Source organism: Oryctolagus cuniculus, chromosome 18, assembly GCF_051225735.1.
Source record: "Oryctolagus cuniculus isolate XC-2025 breed Fujian yellow rabbit chromosome 18, ASM5122573v1, whole genome shotgun sequence".
NCBI classification, from domain to species: Eukaryota; Metazoa; Chordata; class Mammalia; order Lagomorpha; family Leporidae; genus Oryctolagus; species Oryctolagus cuniculus.
Window position 1 is genome coordinate 17,057,009 of NC_142884.1, and position 19,805 is coordinate 17,076,813.

The window sequence follows — 19,805 nt, forward strand, 5'->3', positions numbered from 1 at the left end:
TGAAGCCAGGAGCCAGGAGCCTCCTCTGGGTTTCCCACGCGGGTGCAGGGGCCCAAGCACTTGGGCCATCTTCTACTGCTTTCCCAGGACATAGCAGAGGGCTGGATCGGAAGTGGAGCAGCCGGGATTGAAACCAGTGCCCCTATGGGATTCAGGCACTGCAGGCAATGGCACAGGCGGTTGCACAGCACCGGCCCCCAGACAATTCTTAAAATAGTAAACAAATCCCTACCCAGAGTTTAAAGGTGAAAGAAAAGGAGAGATACTTATAATGAAAAGAATGTGTACATCAATATGCAAACACTTTTTTTTTTTTTAAGATTAATTTATTTGAAAGGGAGAGTTACAGAGAGAGAGGGACAGATCTTCCATCTGCTGGTTCACTCCCCAGATGACTGCGATGGCTGAGCCTGGGCCAGGGTGAGCCAGGAGCTTCATTTGGGTTTCCCACACGGGTAGCAGGAGCCCAAGCACTCGGTCATCATCTGATGCTTTCCCAGGAGCCGGATCAGACGTGGAGCCCATAGGTGATGCCAGTGTTGCAAGCGGTGGCTTAGCCCGCTGCGCCACAACACCAGCCCTGACTTGACGTCTGGGATTCTGCTGCTCAGGGGACGGCGCCGTAGCGTAGCAGGTTAAGCCTTCACGTAGCAGACTAAACCTCCACCTGTGACGCCAGCATCCCACACGGGCGCCCATTTGAGACCTGGCTGCTGCACTGCCGATCCAGCTCCCTGCTAGTAATCCTGGGAAGGCAGCAGAAAATGACCCAGTGCATGGGCCCCTGCACCCATGTGGGAGACCAGGATGAATTTTTTTAAAGCTATTTATTTTGGTGTAAAAAGTTTATGAAATCCTTGCATAGTTTCTTCATAATGTGCATTTTTCCATGAACTTTTTAAAATGTGCCTGCATGTCTCCCAGTGCAACATGGGATGTAGTTCCAGGAATGAACAGGGAGTGCCCGGGGAGGAGAACAGGGGACTGGGAAGAGGGGGGACTTTGTGTCTGCCCTTTGGTCTCCTTAAATGTTTTCAACCCTCTTTTCCCAAAAATCTGTCTATCTATTTATTTTTATTTGAAGGGCAGAGTGACAGAGAGAATGGAAGGGACAGGGAGAAAGAGAGAGAGACCTTCCATCTGCCGATTCACTCGCCAAATGGCCTCAATAGCCAGGGCTGAGCCAGGACAAGGCCAGAGCCAGGCAACCCTTCAGGGCCTCCCATGTGGGTGTCAGGGATCCGAGTACTTGCACCGTCCGCCTCTGCCTCCCAGGTGTGTTGGCAGGCAGCTGGATCGGAAGTGCAGAGAGGCCGAGACTCCAACAGGGCACTCTGATATGGGATGCTGGCATCCCGAGCAGCAGCTTGGCCTGCTGTGCCACAGCACTGGCTCCTAAACCTTTAAAAAAAAATTAACAATCATATAGTTGGGTCACACTATTTCAATATCAAAGTTACCTCCACAGGACCCAGGCCAGAGGCCCATGCTGGGGGTTAAAACCAGGGGCTCCTGTGGAGGCAGAACGGGGTGAGTGGCCTAACAGCTCACTGCAGACCTCTTGCTTCTGCACATATCAGCTTTGCTCGCTGACGGCCAAGGGTGTGTCTTGTGAAACTCTGTGGGCCCCAATTCCCAGGAACTGGGTTGACCAAAATGTGTCCTCCACTGTTATCTTACAACCGTTTCTTGGACCTGTTGTTGGGTTTGTTGTTGTTAACTGTTATCTTACAACCATGTTCTGGTTTTTTTTATTGTTCACTGCATACCAGGGGCCAGGTTCCAAATTGTGAGCCCTAGTGGACAGAATACAACAAAAAGCCAGTGTAACTCGATGTTGGGGGCTGCACTCTGGTAAGGAGTGTCGGTCCCGATTGGTGGTCGGTCCTGATCGGTTACCTTGCCTCTCATTTGCTTCTCATTTTCAATAAAATTCATGCGCGACTGTCACTGGTTTTTGTAATACTCTGTTTTAGTGGATGCAACATTACGCCCAGTTCGATTGTCCCGAAGACCACCAAGGAGCCGATACTGCTATAAAACACCAGAGTTTTATTGCAGGTCCGGGCCTGGGCTCTCAACTCTCACAGGCACAGCGGATCTGAATGGAGAGCCCAACTCTCAGTTAACCGGGTTTCTACAGGGCTTTCAGAGACATTCTATACATTATAGCACCATTCAGCAAAGCACCTCATTCCGCGGGAAATTCAAAGAACATCTCTGAAAACTGATTCGTGCACCCAGCGGCGGGAATGGACCTAGTAAAGGTGGTTGGATGGCTTTTGGGGTCGATGCCTTTTAAACTGATCGGCTAACATATAGGGTCTGAGCTGCTAGGGCGTACGTGCCAAATTGCAGGATGTTATCAGTCACCTTAACCACCTGAGACACCTGGAGCTGTAGGTATTTCTCTGCCATCTGCTGATTGGCTGTTGCTAGGGGAGTTTATCGCAAGGGGAGTTTATTTATTTTTTCTTTTCAAGAGCTTTAGGGTTCAGGGCCCGGTCAGGCTCCAGTTATAAAATGGAGACCTATTCTGAAATAGCTGCACCTTGATCCAGGCTCAGGTCTCTGGGCAACACTCGGGACCCGCCCCGCCCGGGTTCAAGCCCCGGTGCCGCCTCCCGCGGGCAGGGCCCCCGCCCTCCGCCCTCCGCCGGCCTGCTCCCTTCCCCACGCAGCGCGGACGCGGCCCGGCCGGTAGCCACACCGAATGTAGGCGCAGACGGGCGCCGGCCCCGCGCGCGGCACCAGGACCGGCCCGCCCGGCCTCGGAGGGGATGGACGCCCCGTACCTGCGCGGAGGTCCGCCGGGGGCGCCGCGCCGGCCGCGTCGCTGCCTAATCTGGACCATGCCCAGGGGCCGGTGGGCGCGGATCGCGACCTGGGGCCCCCGCCGTGCCCACCCGCTCCCGGAGAGCTGCCGGAAGGAGGTGGGGTCCGGAGAGGCCGGGGGGCGGCCCGGGACAACCGACCCGGGGGAAGGCGGGCAGCGAGGGGAGGAAGGGGCTGAGGTCCCCGGGTGGGCACCGAGGGCACCGGGGCCGCCCAGGAGGCAGCTCAGGCCCGGGCCCGCGGGCGGCGAGGGGAGGAAGGCGCTGAGGTCCGCGGGAGGGCACCGAGGGCACCGGGGCCGCCCAGGCCCGCGGGCGGCGAGGGGAGGAAGGCGCTGAGGTCCGCGGGTGGCCACCGAGGGCACCGGGGCCGCCCAGGCCCGGGCCCGCGGGCTGCGAGGACGCGGAGGCCACCGGCCGGCCCGGGGGTCCCGCCGCGGCCGCGGGTGCGGCGGGCAGGCCGGGGCGGGGCCCGCGGGAGCGCGGCGCGGAGGCTGCCGGTCGCTGACGCCGGGCTCTGCCCCTCCCGCAGCCGGGCCCGGAGGCGGGGACCATGGGCGCCTCGGCCTCCAAGGCCCCGGTCGCCGAGGTCCCCGCGCCAGGGCCGGAGCCGGAGCCGGAGCCGGAGCCGGAGCCCGAGCTGGCGCTGGACCTCAGCCGGCTGCCGCCCGAGCTGCTGCTGCTGGTGCTGAGCCACGTGCCCCCGCGCGCGCTGCTCGCGCGCTGCCGCCGGGTGTGCCGCGGCTGGCGCGCCCTGGTGGACGGCCAGGCTCTGTGGCTGCTGATCCTGGCCCGCGACGGCGGCGCCGCCGGCCGCGCCCTGCTGAGGCTCGCGCGCAGCTGCCCACCCCCGGCCCGCGACGCCCCGTGCTGCCGCCTCGGCCGCTTCTGCGCGCTCAGACCCCTCGGCCGCAACCTCATCCGCAACCCCTGCGGCCAAGGTGGGCTCCGGGAGCGGGGTCCCGGGGCGGGGGCGGGGTCCCGGGGCGGGGGTGCTGGAGCAGCTTCTGTTTGCAGAGGGCCTGCGGCAGTGGATGGTGCAACACGGTGGGGACGGCTGGGTGGTGGAGGAGAACACGAGGGCGGTGCCCGGGGCGCCTTCGCAGACCTGCTTCGTGACTTCCTTCAGGTGAGCGCCCCCCGGCCCCGGACCCCGCTGCTGGGGTGGTCCCGCCTGCCGCCGTTCTTACCGCTTCTCCGCCTCCCTAGGTGGTGCTCCAAGAAGCAGATCCTGGACCTGGAGGAGGAGGGGCTGTGGCCGGAGCTGCTGGATAGCGGCGGGATTGAGATCTGTGTCTCTGACTGGTGAGTGTGGCCCTGGAAGCCGCCCGAGCGTCCTCTCCCCGTGGCTGGCTCCAGCCGGAGCCCCGGGAGAAGGGCCCCGGCCACAGCTCTGCCGCCCGGCCCGCGGGCTTCCGCGCCCAGGTCTTGGCCGTGAATGACAGACTCCAGGCGGGGGATCCTAGAGCCAGCCCCGGCAGGTTCCCGGCCCACCTGCCCGGCGCTGCGTCTCAGTGGCCTTGGGCGAGCCCCGGGACCCCCACCTGCTCTGTACAGGACGCGGCTGTAACAGCCACGGTCGCAGGCAGGCAGAGCTCCACGAGCCTGAGCACCGTTTTGGACTTGACCCCGGGGCAGGTGTATTCCAGCCCTCGGATCTTTCGTTTCCACACAACGAGGGCTGGGACCTGGAGTGGGGCCCCGTGGGGCGGCCAACTTCACAGCTGGGACCCTGTAGAGATGCTCTGGACCCCGGGGTGCGTGGAGACGTTCCAAGGAGTTAAGTTTCAGGCCCCCGTTACTCCTCAGCTGTCTAGCATATGTCATCACGGGATAATCACCGGGTCCCCAGTTTTACCGAACAGCTTGCAGGGGGCTTTGAAGTGGCTGCCGCCCGGGCCCCATCCTCCCCGCAGCGGGATCGAGAGTCCTGGAGTGGGAGCCCGGCTTGGGCCGGTATCTGCGAGCAGTCCAGATCTAACCCGTCCTGGGTCCTGGCTTTGATGTGTAGGATACTGCCCATCAGGGGCACTCAGCTGAGGGCCCAGTGGTAATCTCAGCCTGACGCAAAGCCCCACCCCCACCTTAAGTGGTGTTCTTGGTCCTTCAGCAGTGGCCAGCTCACACCCTCAGGCTGTCAACATGGGTGTGGCCGGTAGAGGACCTGGTGTGACCCAAGGTCCCCATCAGGCAGTCACTGGGTCAGGCCGCATGTTCCAGGGGTCAGAGCAGCTCTCCAAAGACCCGTTTCTTCCTTAAAAGAGTTTTTTAAGAAGTGTATTTGAGGGACCAATACTGTGGTGTAGCAGGTAAAGCTGCCCCCTGCAGCGCCAGCATCACATATGGGCGCCGGTTCAAGTCCGGCTGCTCCACTTCCCATCCAGCTCTCTGCTATGGCCTGGGAAAGCAGTAGAAGATGGTCCAAGTCCTTGGGCCCCTGCACCCGCATGGGAGACCTGGAAGAAGCTCCTGGCTCCTGGCTTCAGATTGGTGCAGCTCCAGCCTATGCGGCCATCTGGGGAGTAAACCAGTGGGTGCAAGACCTCTCTCTGTCTCTGCCTCTTCCTCTCTGTAACTCTGCCTTTCAAATAAATAAATAAAGCTTAAAAAAAAGTATATTTGAAAGGCAGAGCAACAGAGAGAAAAAGAGATCTTTCCCCAAACAGCTGCAGCAGCCAGGACTGGGCCAGGCTGAAGCCTCCATCCGGGTCTCCCTCATGGGTGCAGGGGCCCAAGCACGTGGGCCATCTTCCGCTGCGTTCCCAGGTGCATTAGCAGTGGGCTGGATAGGAAGTGGAGCAGCCGGGACTGGAACCTATGCTCTGACGTGGGATGCCTAACCCCGTGCGCCACAACACTAGCCGGCTAGAAGAGCCCTTAGAGGAAGTGGCTTGCGTGCGGGAGGAGCCACGCAGAGGTGGGTGGCAGCCCCTCCGCCAAGGCCTCCCTGCCCCCGCAGGTGGGGAGCCCGGCACGACTGCGGCTGCAGGTATCAGCTCCATGTGCAGCTTCTAGACGCCAACCAGGCCGTCCTCGACAAGTTCTCGGCCGCGCCGGCCCCTGTCCAGCAGTGGAACAACAATGCTTACTTTAATGTGAGTGCTGATGGAGCCAGGGCGAGGGAGGCGGGGCCCAAGACCCTTTATTGCCGCATAACCCGTCCCCCGACACTAAGCGGCCACAGTTGTTTCAGCACCGCTCGGGGCTTCCAGTCGGTGATGGGAGAAGCTCTCACTGGGGTTGTTCTGGCGCCAGGCTCACCTGCACACAGCGGCCACTCTCAGGGTCGCACAGTGGCTTTCAGATGTGGGCAGCTGGAGCTGGGCACAGGGCGGCGGGTACAGGTGATCGCCCGTTGGGCTCAGAGCGCCCTTCAGGCAGCGGTGGGCTCCAGGGCGCAGGGGCGGGGCAGAGTAGCAGCAGCTGCTTTGCATTTTTTTTTTTAAATTTTAAGGTTTTATTTCTTTATCTGAGAGTCAGAGTTACAGAGAGGGAGAAATGAAGAGAGGTCTTCCATCCCTTGGTTCACTCCCCAAATGGCCACAACAGCCGAAGCCAGGCACTCCCTCTGGGTCTCCCACGCAGGTGCAGGGGCCTAAGCACTTGGGTTATCCTCCACTGCTCTCCCAGGCCATAAGCAGAGAGCTGGATGGGAAGCTGAGCAGCCGGGACAGGAACCGGCGCCCATATGGGCTGCTGGGACCGCAGGCGTAGGCTCAGCCACTGCGCCCACAGCGCTGGCCCCTGCTTTTCCTTTCCTGTCCTGGTCTTGGAAGTCACTTGGCCAAAGTCACCCGGCACCACTTCCGCCACGTTCTTGGTGACCAGCCACTGCACTCAGATCCAAGGGGAGGGACTCAGAGGCCTCCTCCTGGTGAGGGAGTGGCAAGGTTCTAGAAGAACAGGTAGAGTGGGAGATGACGTAGCTGCCATCTTTGGAAAATTCCATCTGCCATGTCGATTTGAGAGGCAGCAAAACAGGAAGAGAACTCCCACCTGCTGGTCCGTTCCCCCAAACGCCTGCCGGAGCCGGGAACTCAGTCCTGGTGGGTGGCAGGGACCCGATGACTTGAGCCATCCCTGCTGCCTCCCAGGGTCAGCGTTAGCAGGAAGCTGGAGCCAGGTGCCCAACCCAGTGGCCCCGATGTCTTAACCGCGGGGAGAAGTGCCCGCGCCCAGCCTGGGCTCTGCAAGGCCTCCTCTGCCCCCAGGTCAGCCACGTGTTCTCCAGCATCCAGCCTGGCGTCCGCTTTGTGTCCTTCGAGCACTGGGGCCAGGACACACAGTTCTGGGCTGGCCACTACGGAGCTCGCGTGACCAACTCGAGCGTGATCGTGAGAGTCCGGCCCACCCCGTGAGCGGCCGCCCCGCTTCCAAGCCAGCCTGACGCAGCCGGCTGGGACCCCACACCCACCCAAGCGCTCGCACCTCCCTGGCAAGGGTCCTGCCACAGCCTCTCTGCTGGTATCAAAAACTACTGGAAACTTCTTCTGTCAGGTCTACCTACTGCTCTGCTTTGGGGGGACCCCACAGTATGCAGGGGCCGCTGGTCCTGGTGAGAGCCTCCCCCAGAAGCCCCCTCTGGTTCAGCCCCAGCCCCGTCAACCCCTCTGTTCCATTGGCCTCTTTTCGCCTCCTGTTTCGGGTGTAGGAATTCCCTTGGTTCCTACCGGGAAGCCCTGTGCCCATCTCTGAACTCGGGCAAGATCCCAGCCACCGTGGGGGTGAGCTTCACCCCCCGGGCTTCCGGGCCACAGGGCTGGGACCGGGTCAAGCAGTGGCGCCAAGGCGGCCCCCAGCCCGCACTGACGCTGCAGGACCTCTGTGATGGTGTGGCGTTTACGAGTATTGTATTTTTCATTTTGACTTGTAAGCAATGAGAGTAATATATCAGCAGCATGACTCTGCTACTTGTATGTAATAAAGTAATTATTTTGCCAAAATTGCTTCAGATCTTTTTATTTTTTTTTTTTAAGATTTATTTGTAAGGGCCAGTGCTGTGGCATAGCGGGTTAAGCCACTGCCTGCAGTGCCAGCATCCCATATGGGTGGCGGTTCAAGTCCCAGCTGCTGCACTTCCAATTCGTGCTAATGTGCTTGGCAAAGCAGCAGAAGATGGCCCCAAGTCCTTGGGCCCCTTGCACCCACAAGGGAGACCTGGATGAAGCTCCTGGCTCCTAGCTTTGGCCTGGCCCAGCTCCAGCTGTTGTGGCCATTTAGTGAACCAGCAGATGGAAGACATCTCTCTGTCTGCCTTTGCCTCTCTTTTGTAACTCTGACTTTCAAATAATTTTATGAAAAGGGCAACAGAGAGTGGGAGACATCTTTACTCCCCAAATGGCCACAGTAGCCGGGGCTGGGGCAGGCTGAAGCCAGGAGCCAGGAACTTCACCAGGTCTCCCACATGAGGTTTGGGCCATCTCCCACTGCTTTCCCAGGCGTGTTAGCAGGGAGCTGGATCAGAAGCAGAGAGGCCTGGACCCAGCACTTTAATATGGGGCGTCAGCATCACAAGCAGTGGCTTAGTGTCCTGTCCCACAGTGCTGGCCCCTTGGCCAGATCTTTTAAACAGAAGTGCAGTGCTACTGCCTTGGTAACTTCGTGACTCCAAATGTTCTGGGTTGAGGGGAGAGCACTCTGCAGGATACCAGCTCCTCCCAGTACAAGGAATGGAGCCGCTGCAGCAGTGTTTGCCAAGGCCTGCGGAGACCACTGATCAGAGATTGCTGTCGGTGTCAGGAGCACTGGGGGACAGGCTCTGGGTACAGTGCCGAGGTGACACTGCACTCCGGTTACCGGGGCTGAGGGCAGCATGGAGCCATGAAGCCATGGCGGGCAGGAGCAGGGGTCTGGGCTGTCCCCAGCCTCACTGTTGCTGGGGCAGTGAGGTGCTCCGGTGCCCCGAGGCGAGGCAAGGGGAGGCAAGGTTGTGGGGAGCAACTCGGACTAGACTAAGTTACTGGAATTAAGACTTATTCTATGCATCTGCTCTCCCACAATATGGCGCTGGGAGAGGAGGTAACAGCTTCTACACAGCTGCCTCCAGTTCAACCAATAAACAGCAGGACCTGCTCCTGATTGGAGGAGAGCAGCGTACCCGGCGTGTGGGTAGCAGAGTTGGGATTGGTGGAAGAGGACTATAAAGGAGGAGAGAGACAATATGCACCAGGAACATCTATCTGAAGGAACACCTGTGCAGCCCCCGAGAGAGCCGGCCGGCGGTGTGCTGCTCCCCCGCGGAAGTGGGGAATGTGGCAGGGGGAACCGCCCTTCCACGGAGGTGGAAGGGACGGTAGCCAACCCGGGAGAACCAGCAGCAAACCCGGGGAGGGCCGAGCAGACGAAAGAACAGCGCAGGGTCCTGTGTCGCTCCTCCACGAAGACGGGGAGCGACATAATGGTGCCGTGACTCGGATAGGAAGCCTAGGCAGGGCTTAGTGTCGTTCCTCCACGAAGAGGGGGAGCGACAAAGGTGAGTGAAGCCGGCCACCTCTCGGGTTCCTGCCTCGCGGGGGTGGAGCCTCTGCCCATGGCATCCCATGCGGGAGCTTTCTGACCATGGCGGGTGACGTCCCCGACAGGCCCATCGCAAGTGGAAAACAGGATACTTCGGGGCTGGTGCTGTGGTGTAGCATGTGAGGCTGCCACCTGCAACACAGGCACCCCATATGTGCACCGGTTCAAGTCCTGGCTACTCCACTTCCGATCCAGCTCTCTGTTATGGCCTGGGAAAGCAGCAGAGAATGGTCCAAGTGCTTGGGCCCCTGCACCCACGTGGGAGACCTGAAAGAAGCTCCTGGCTCCGGGCTTTGGATTGGTGCAGCTCAAGCCCTTGCGGCCATTTGGAGAGTGAAGCCTGCTGTGCCCGCACACCGGGTTCTAGTCCCGGTCGGGGCGCCAGATTCTGTCCCGGTTGCCCCTCTTCTAGGCCAGCTCTCTGCTGTGGCCCAGGAAGGCAGTGGAGGATGGCCCAGGTCCTTGGGCCCTGCACCCACATGGGAGACCAGAAGGAAGCACCTGGCTCCTGGCTTCAGATCAGCGCGGTGCGCTGGCCGCAGCAGCCATTGGAGGGTGAACCAACGGAAAAGGAAGACCTTTCTCTCTGTTTCTCTCTCTCACTGTCCACTCTGCCTATCAAAAAAATATATATATGTATATATATATATATATGATACTTCTGGGGGCCGGCGCTGTGGCACAGCAGGCTAACGCCCTGGCCTGAAGCACCGGCATCCCAAATGGGTGCCAGTTAGAGTCCGGGCTGCTCCACTTCCAATCTAGCTCTCTCTGCTGTGGCCCAGGAGAGTGGTGGAGAATGGCCCAAGTCCTTGGGCCCCTGCGCCCACGTGGGAGACCCGGAAGAGGCTCCTGGCTTCGGATTGGCACAGCTCGGCCGTTGCGGCCAGCTGGGGAGTGAACCAGTGGATGGAAGACCTCTCTATCTCTCTGCCTCTCCTTTCTCTGTGTAACTCTGACCTTCAAAGAAATAAATAAGCCTTTAAAATATATATGTAGAATACTTCCAAAAGTTCATGAAAAATGTAATTAAATGTATGGGTTCATTTGGTGCAAAAAAAAAAAATCTTGAAATCTATGCTGAGTTTTTTCATAATATGCATTTTCCATGGATTACCAGAATATGTTTTTCATTAAACTCATGTAGGTTTTTAAAACTTATTCTTTATTTGGGAGGCAGAGAGCAGGAGTTCTATCTGCTGGTTTACGCCGCAAACGCCTGGGAGCCAGGCACTTGGGGAGCAGGCCCACAGGGGTAGCATGGGCTGCCTGCTGCCTGTGAGGGTACATGCCAGAGGGAAGGAGGCTGGAGCTCGGGACAGAGCCTAAGGTTAAACCCAGGCACCAAAGTGGCCCATAGGTTCCTAACCAGCGCCAGGAAAGAGGACTCAAAAATTGAGACAGAAAGTCGCAAGGCTCTGTGACAGCAGGCGGGGCGTCCTCTTGCTAGCAGTCTGTCTGAAGACTGCAGGCCTTTTACTTTTTAAAGAAGATGTATTTATGGAGCTGGTGCTGTAGCACAGCGGGTTAAGCTGCTGTAGGCAGTGCCAGCATCCCATACAGGCACTGGGATGGCCCAGGGAGCTGGATCAGAAGTGGAGCCTAGCCGGCACCGCGGCTCACTAGGCTAATCCTCCGCCTTGCGGCGCCGGCACACCGGGTTCTAGTCCCAGTCGGGGTGCCAGATTCTGTCCCGGTTGCCCCTATTCCAGGCCAGCTCTCTGCTGTGGCCAGGGAGTGCAGTGGAGGATGGCCCAAGTGCTTGGGCCCTGCACCCCATGGGAGACCAGGAGAAGTACCTGGCTCCTGCCTTCGGATAGGCGCGGCAAAGGAAGACCTTTCTCTCTGTCTCTCTCTCTCACTGTCCACTCTGCCTGTCAAAAAAAAAAAAAAGAAGAAGAAGAAGAAGTGGAGCCCATAGATGATGCCAGTATTGCAAGTGGTAGCTTAACCCACTGTGCCACAACACCAGCCCTGACTTGACATCTCGGTTTCAGCTCTACGGGGGCCGGTGCTGTGGCGTAGTGGGTTAAGCCTCCACCTGTGACACCAGCATCCCCTGTGGATGCTGATTGAAGATCTGGCTGCTGCACTTCTGATCCAGCATGTTCCAGGGAAAGCAGCAGGAAATGACCCAAGTGCTTGGGCCCCTGCACCCATGTGGAAGACCAGGAAGAAGCTCCTGGCTGCTGGCCCAGCTCTGGCCATTGCGGCCATTTTGGGAGTGAACCAGTCGATGGAAGATCTCTCTCCTCTGTCCCTCTCTCACTGTAGCTTTGGCTTCCAAATAAATAAATCTTCAGACAGACAAACACACACAAAGGTGTATTTATGGCACTGTGGCGCAGGGGGTTAACACCCTGGCCTAAAGCACCAGCATCCCGTATGGGTGCCGGTTCAAGACCTGGCTGCTCCACTTCCAATCCAGCTCTCTGCTGTGGCCTGGGAAAGCAGTAGAAGATGGCCCAAGTCCTTGGGCCCCTGTGCCCACGTGGGAAACTCGGAAGAAGCTCCTGGCTCCTGGCTTCTGATCTGCGCAGCCAATTGGGAAGTGAACCAGCGGATGGAAGACCTCTCTCTCTCTGCCTCTCCTCTCTCTGTGTAACTCTGAATTTCAAATAAATAAATAAATCTTTAAAAAAATAAGAAATATAAAAAATATGTATTTATTTATTTGAAAGCCAGAGTTACAGAGAGAATCTTCCATCTTCTGGTTTACTCCCCAAATGACCACAATAGCCCAGCCAAAGCCAGGAGCCAGAAACTCTAACCCAGGTCTCCCACGTGGGTGCAGAGGCCCAAGCACTTGGGCCATCTTCTGCCGCTTTCCCAGGTGCATTAGCGGGGAGCTGGATCAGAAGTGGAGCAGCTGGGACTTGAACCGGCGCCCACACAGGATGCCAGCGTGGCAGAGTGCTAAGTCCTGTTCCAGACATGTGCACATGAGGGCCCCTATCATGGCCTCCCATGACTCCATTTTTGAGTCCTGTTAGCGGAGATGCGTGGAACTCAGATGCGAGACAGAGAGCAGCAGTCCGCAGGGTCTGACGGGGTAATCTGTCAGAACTGACCGGCACCTTCCGGACAGAACCTGGGAGCGCACCCAGCCATTCAGACTGGGAGAGCAAGGTCGCGTGCTTGTATGGAGAATGGAGAGCATACACGTGAGTGTGCATCAGGTGAAATCCCTCCCAAGGTTTCAGTGCTCAGTGCTGTCAGACTGGGAAGCCCAGCTGCTCCCGACAGAGGTGCCTCCCCTAGAGGAGGGCTGTGCAGGTTTTCTTCCAGGATGTTCTCAGGCTGGGGCACCGCCTGGTGCTCAGCACAGAGAGGTCTCCTGGGGAGCTCCCCTGGGGGGAGGCTGGGACCTATGTAGTTACTGGGGCACGGACAGGTCCTTGTGCTATGCAGTCCTGGGCTGCCCAAGGGGTGGCTCTGAGGCTGTCCTTTCTGCAGAAACTTGGTTTTCCTTAGGCTCCTCACACACTGGGCTAATTTCTAACTTCCTGCCTAACAGTTTGACATAAGGGGCTGCATTTTGCTACCAGCAACTTTCTTTTAAAAATATATTTATTTTGGCCAGCACCGCGGCTCACTAGGCTAATCCTCCGCCTGCAGCACCGGCATCCCATATGGGAGCTCGCTTCTAGTCCAGCTCTTCCAGTCCAGCTCTCTGCTGTGGCCCAGGAGGGCAGTGGAGGATGGCCCAGGTCCTTGGGCCCTGCACCCGCGTGGGAGACCAGGAGGAGGTACCTAGCTCTTGGCTTTGGATCAGCGCGGCCATTTGGGGAGTGAACCAATGGAAGGAAGACCTTTCTCTCTGTCTCTCTCACTGTCTAACTCTGCCTGTCAAAAAAAAAAAAAAAAAAAAATCACGTAGGAGGGGGTGTTGGGATGCAGCAGGTTAAGCCACTGCCGGGGAAACCTCATCCATATCACAGTGCCTGGGTCCCACCTGCTCCACTGATAATGCACCTGGGAAAACAGCCAAGATGGCCCAAGTGCTCGGGCCCCTGCACCCACGTGGGAGACAGGGCTGGAGTTCAGACTCTTGACTTTGGCCTGGCCCAGGCCCTGGCAATTTGTAGCCATCTGGGGAGCGAACCAGTCCATGGAAGATCTCTCTCTCGAATGAATGAATGAATAAATCTTTAAAAAAACTGCAGGAGTACTGAACACGTAAAGACTGTCTTCCTCGCCATTATTCTCTGCACAATACAGGGAAATAACTATCTAGGTAGTATTTGCATTGTATTCGGTGTTACCCATCATCCAAAGCTGATTCAAAACACATCTCTCAATTTTTTTTTAGAAAAATAATTTTTAACTTAAAAGGAAACGAAAACCACGTTGAAGTCAGAGGCGCACGGGCAGAGAAGGGCTCCCCGAGCCCCTGGCTAAGCCTGTTCAAGTGGCCTGGGCAGCCCTGCCCCCTCCAGCTGGGCCTGGTAACTGAGCCCCCCCACGTGGGCCCCTGGCGTCCCCTCCTCCCGCGCCCCAGGCCTCTGAGGCTCACACAAGCCCAGCAGCCCCAGGTCCCGCCGCCCCCTCCTCCAGCTGGTTCTGTAACCGGAGAATGGCAGGGTTCTTGTCTTCGCGCAAGAAAGAATTCAGGCGTGAGACAGAGAAGTGGAAAGCAAAAGTAGCAAAGTTTATTAGGGTAGGGACATCCGCAAGAACGGATGGGCACCTCTCCAGACAGGACCTGAGAGAGAGTGCGCAGTCGCTCGGACTGGGCGGGGGGGGGGGGGTTAGTAGAGAGAGTACACCAGACCAGACCAGGCGGGCGGCTCAGCAGAGAGGCAGAGGGCTGAGCCCGCCGTCCGGTTGAGGTGGGGGGAGGGGGGTTTAAGGAGATGAGTCTTGCTTCCCCACCTCTGCTCCTCTTGGAACAAAGGGCTTTTTGGATGTAAATAGAAAAACTTCTCTCATGAAGGTCTGAAACAAAGGGCTTTATGGATGCAAATGTTATCAGACCAGAGGAAGGGAGCAGGGTGTTTGAGATGCAGATACCGGGCTGCCCCTGAAACACCATTGGGATGACCTTGAGATGCAGCATATGCTGGACATAGATGTCTTCTCTTTGGGCCTGTATGTCACACACACATAAGCTCATAACTGACTTTCCTACCTAACAGTTATACTCCCCCTGCACCCCAGGGACCACGTGGGCGACCTGGGTGCAGTTCCAGGACCTGGCCACTGCCCCCATCTGGGGAGTGAACCAGCAGATGTGAGATCTCCCTGTGTCGCTCTGCCTTTCAAATAAACAGCCCTTTAAAAAAAGAAAAAATCAAAGAGTTTAAGTCAGTAAAAGCAGAACACTCGGGGAATTAAGTGGAGGGCTTGAAACTGGAGTCGGTTGAACATAGATCAAACAGCTTCCTGCAAGTGACCGCTAACCTTAGAGATTTATAAATAGAAGAACGTGTGCAGGGGGGACCCGCGAGCCGGCGGAAGGCAGCCTTGCACTGGTAGCTCGAAGGCGCCGAAAACGAGCTCCAAACGCGAAGCCATCGGGCCTTGCCGCGCACAAAGACCTCCTCCAGCGGGGGCACTGCTCCGCCGCGGTCTGGAGCCCAGGCCCCAGTCGCCGACTTTTCCCCCAGCAGAGGGGCGGCCAGCTAACTCCCCCCACCCCCACCACCTCCCCTAGGTAATCCCGGGGACACGCCCTGAGCACAGCCCCCAGGCGCTCACAGCCTGCCATTGCCACCTTAGAATGTGGGCTGAACCTGGGGAAGAAAGGGGTGGGGGGGAAGGAATGTTCCACCGACCTAGCCCGAGGGCTTGACCATCTTCTCTGTGACTCCTGGCTGTTTCAGTCCAGCCCAGCCCCAGCTGCTGTGGACATGGACATCTGGGGAGTGAACCCGCAAACCAGAGCTCGCTCTGTGGTCGGACCCTCCCTGCCTCTCAAATAAATAGAATTTCTTGTTTTTACGTTCATGGAAGATGGAGGGAAAATGTAAGTTTTATTTTGATGCAAAAAAAATGAAATCCATGCATAGTTTTTCTTTTTTAAAATTTATTTATTTATTTGAAAGGCAGAGTTACAGAGAGGCAGAGAGAGAGAGAGAGAGAGAGAGGTCTTCCATCTGTTGGTTCACTCCCCAATTGGCCACAATGGCCGGAGCTGTGCTGATCCAAAGCCAGCAGCCAGGAGCTTCTTCCATGTGGGTGCAGGGGCCCAAGCACTCAGGCCATCCTCCACTGCTTTCCCGGGCCACAGCAGGGAGCTGGATGGGAAGAGGGCAAGCCAGGTCTCAACCAGCACCCAAATGGGATGCCGGCGCTGCAGGGGGCGGCTTAGCCCACTAAGCCACATTGCCGCTTCCCTCCCCCATACATACATAGGCTCACTAGGCTAATCCTTCGCCTTGCGGCACCGGCACACCAGGTTCTAGTCCTGGTCGGGGCACCGGATTCTGTCCCGGTTGCCCCTCTTCCAGGCCAGCTCTCTGCTGTGGCCAGGGAGTGCAGTGGAGGATGGCCCAAGTGCTTGGGCCTGCACCCCATGGGAGACCAGGAAAAGCACCTGGCTCCTGGCTCCTGCCATCGGATCAGCGCGGTGCACCAGCCACAGCGCGCCGGCCGCGGCGGCCATTGGAGGGTGAACCAACGGCAAAGGAAGACCTTTCTCTCTGTCTCTCTCTCTCACTGTCCACTCTGCCTGTCAAAAAAAAAAAAAAAAAGATGTTTTCAAATAGTGTACCTTCAGACCTGCAATTTCTTCATAAAGGAGGCCCCCAAACTCTTAGAGCAGTGGGGCTGCCACTGTAATCTCTCTTCCGAGCTGCCCCTCCCTGCCGCCAAAAGCAGAAAGCTGGGGGGCGCGGACCCGGCCCGCAGAACAAGCCTCGCCCCCAGAGCAAGCCCCGCCCAGCCCCGCCCCCAGAGCAAGCCCCGCCCCAGCCCGCCTCCCCGGGAAGCCAGCCCCGCGTGCTGCTGTGGCTGGATCAAAGAGGCGCAGAAAGGAGGGAGCTCACCGCTCTAGTCTAGCAGATAGTTTAAAAAAGTGGAAAAAGCGCAGCCTCAGCGGAGAGTGAGGGAGAAAACGGCAGAGGAAACTCCACGCGAATTAGAGGGACACTGTGGACGACGCGGAGGGTGTGGACCGCACAACTCAGGACCCCAGCGCCGGGAGCCTCGGCACCAGCCCTGGAGTGAGGTGAGACCAGACTGCAGCAGCCCAAGCACTGGGGATACAGCTGCGGCGAGAGCCTGGCGGGAGTCCGGCTTGGAGCCCTGTGCGGGACAGTGTACCTCCAAGCCAGAAGAGAAGAAACAGGGGGGCCTGTTTGTCCCCGAGCAGCGTGCACCGGCGTCCTGCAACAGGCCAGTTAGAGGGTGGGCGCCATTTTGGACACAGGTTACAGTTGCGCCTGCTCCTGTCCGAGCCCTGCAACCAGCCGAGCAGAGACGCCTGCGTCTGGCGGGGAGAACTGACAGAGCTGGGCGCTCCTGACTCTGAAAACTGTGGCCGCGTGGGAGGGCACAGGGTGTAGCTGGGACTTTGGGCAGTCACGGTGGTAGACTCCACATGCTGAGTTTCCTGGTTACCTGGCGGGGGTCCTTGCTGGGGAATCTGAGCTCACACTGAGGACTGCACAGATCCTCTGTGTGGTCCTTGTGGCAGAGTGGACGAATTTTGGACCCACTAGGGTTAGCACACAGACTCTGTTCTCTTTGAGGAGAGGTGGTGAGCCTGAGACTAAGCCAACAGAGCGGAACAAATTTCCCCTCTGATAAAATAAAAAAGATTGACCACGCCCAAGCTGGGTGTTGCCTTGGACACTCGCTTTGCCTGAAGCACTGAACAGAGCTAGCTGGCCACACCCAGCACAAGCCTCTAGGTATTCACTGAAAAAGCAGACGTTCCACTAATCCACAGAGGAATAATCCGAATATTAGTACCATCTCACAAAGAAACCAACGAGTATCTCCAGAAATGCCGAATAATAAACGCAGGAATTCAAGAAACAAGAATAAGGAAGACAACAGGATGCCCCCAAAAGAACATACTTCAATACCAGAATGTGAAAATGAAGAGACTGAAGAACTGACAGAAATGGAATTAAAAAAATTGAGCATACGAGTACTTACAAGTAGTCAGAAGCAAGTGCATGAAGTAACGGAATTCATACAGGACCTGAAAGGAAAGTTCTCCCAAGATATGCGCATCTTAAATAAAAATCAAAATGAAATCTTGGAAGAGTTGAATAAAATGAAACCGGAAATGTTGAATTCAGTAGAACGACTGATAAATTTAGTGGAAATCCTTAACAACAGAATCCGTAAAGCAGAAGAAAGAATATCCAACTTAGAAGACAAATTGCAGAAAATTTTACGGTCAGACCAAAAACAGGAAGAAATTTGAAAACTAAAAAACACTGTTGGAGATCTATAGGATACTCTCAAACGACCTAACATACTGGTCCTAGGAGTTCCTGAAGGCATGGAAAGAGATGAAGGATTAGAAGGTCTTAGTGAAATAACAAAGCTCCTCTAATTTGGAGAAAGAAAGGGACATCCACATACAGGCAGCACATAGAACTCTTAATAGACATGGCCAGAAGAAGTCTTCATTGCAACACATTGTAGTCAAAGTCTCCACAGTGAAACATAAAGAAAATATTCCAAAATGTGCACAAGAGGAACACAAGATTACTTTCAGAATCGTATGTATATAAAGTTAATTGAAAATAGATCTTAGTAAAATTTAGGGAGGAGGAAGGAGGGTGGGAATAACGGTGGGAGGGTGGGCACGGTGGGAAGAATCACCATGTTCCTAAAGTTGTACTTATGACATGAAGTTTGTAACTGTAAAGCTGTATAGTTCTGCATACATTCCTACAGACTGACTTCACTTCTAAGGGTACAATTTTAAAACTTGCCATGGGACCCCAAATCCCCTTAAGCTGGGTGGCAAAACATTTTAAGTGTTAAAGTGATCATGTAGATAGAATTAAGTGTTTGGTGATTATAATAGAGTTAAAAAGGAGAGAATGCTCCAACATGGGAAGCAGTCCACACAGCAGACTCATAGAATGACAATCTCTTTAAGTAGTACTCTGGCCTCAGAATCAGCCCACAAGGCATTCCGGTCTGGCTGAAAAGCCCACCAGAGCATTTCAGGCATGGAAAGCCAAGACACTGTGGCAAAAAACATCCTAGATGAAGGATCTTGGTGGGTGAGACCCCAGTGGAAAGAAGTGGTCATCAAAGAGGAATGTACTTCTCTCTGAAGGGAGGAGAGAACTTCCACTTTGCTCATGGCGTTGTTGAAATACTGCTGGAGTCTGGATTCAAAAGGCTTCCATAGCCTAGGCAGCTCATGTCAGGAGCCTCGGTTGATCACTGACGTCATACAGGAGAGTGTTAATTGTTAAATTTAACAACAGGAGTCACGGTGCACTAACTTCCCATGCAGGACCCTCTATCCTCAAAGATAGAGTTAACAGTAAAACTTGTTCCCAAAGATTTATTTCATTTTAGTGTATTAAGTGGAAGATATTTTTATGTCTAAGTGCTTGCAAAAGATGTATCATTCTTGGGAGCCTCTTTAAAGTGTAAAGTTTCTAAAGAATGAAATTCGAGATGCAGTGACTTTGAACAGCCCTTGTCTCAACTGTTGAACTTTTTTTTTCATACAAATTACCGAATTGTTTTACTTAGTATAGAGTTAATATTTTGTGTATAAAATTGAGGGGCCGGTGCTATGGTGTAGCGGGTAAAGCTGCAGTGCCAGCCTTCCATATGGGTGCCAGCTGCTCCAGTTCCGATCCAGCTCTCTGCTATGGCCTGCGAAAGCAGTAGAAGATGACCACGTCCTTGGGCCCCTGCACCTGCATGAGAAGACCCGGAGGAAGCTCCTGTCGCCAGGCTTCGGATCTGCACAGCTCCAGCCGTTGTGGCCAACTGGGGAGTGAACCAGCAGGTGGAAGACCTCTCTCTCTGCCTCTCCTTTTCTCTCTGTTTAACTCTCAAATAAATATATATATTTTTAAAAATATGTAAAGTTAATTGAAAATAGATGTTAGTAAAAAATAAGACTGTGAATAGGAGAGGGAGGAGGAGGAGGGGTACAATGGGAAGAATCTCCATGTTCCCAAAGTTGTATTTGTGAAATACAAGAAGTTTGTAAAAGGTTTCTTTGGGGGAAAAATAAATTCAAAACTACCTTAGGCATCAGAAATGACTTTGGAATGACGGTGCTGCCAGCCAGGCTTAGGCCCACAGGAAGTTACAGCAGGCACCACTGATGGGACGCACCTGTGTCCTGGCAGGCTTCCATTCACACGTGCAGATTGGGTTCACGGTGGGCTGGGGGTGGGAGCACTGAAGGAGGAGTGACAGGTGTGGCCTGCAGCAGACAGGCGTGGGTGGCTGAGGGATCAAGCTCAGAGCAGCCCTCTCCCTGGGGCACACGCTCGCTCTGTAGGAACCAGCTGA

General features: G+C 56.0%; 1 protein-coding gene across 8 annotated transcripts; it reads left to right on the top strand.

Moving 5' to 3' along the window:
• Positions 1 to 309: 309 nt before the first annotated feature.
• On the top strand, positions 310 to 19,363 carry FBXO27 (F-box protein 27). Of its 8 annotated transcripts, none has more exons than XR_011383940.2 (6): positions 310 to 2,933; positions 3,367 to 3,775; positions 3,852 to 3,963; positions 4,044 to 4,139; positions 5,501 to 5,929; positions 7,046 to 7,777. XR_011383940.2 is itself a non-coding variant. In XM_070062237.2 (6 exons), exons 1-6 carry the CDS (start codon positions 2,781 to 2,783, stop codon positions 13,675 to 13,677), a joined length of 921 nt encoding a protein of 306 aa, XP_069918338.2. In that variant the 5' UTR covers positions 310 to 2,780; the 3' UTR covers positions 13,678 to 19,363. The 8 variants fall into 8 exon arrangements, 7 of the variants coding, with proteins under 7 accessions (XP_069918338.2, XP_089175333.1, XP_089175334.1 ...); XM_070062237.2 differs by lacking the exon at positions 7,046 to 7,777 and adding an exon at positions 13,663 to 19,363 and having other exon boundaries at positions 5,794 to 5,929; XM_089319207.1 differs by lacking the exon at positions 7,046 to 7,777 and adding an exon at positions 11,779 to 12,009 and having other exon boundaries at positions 5,794 to 5,929.
• The last annotated feature ends 442 nt before the right edge of the window (positions 19,364 to 19,805 follow it).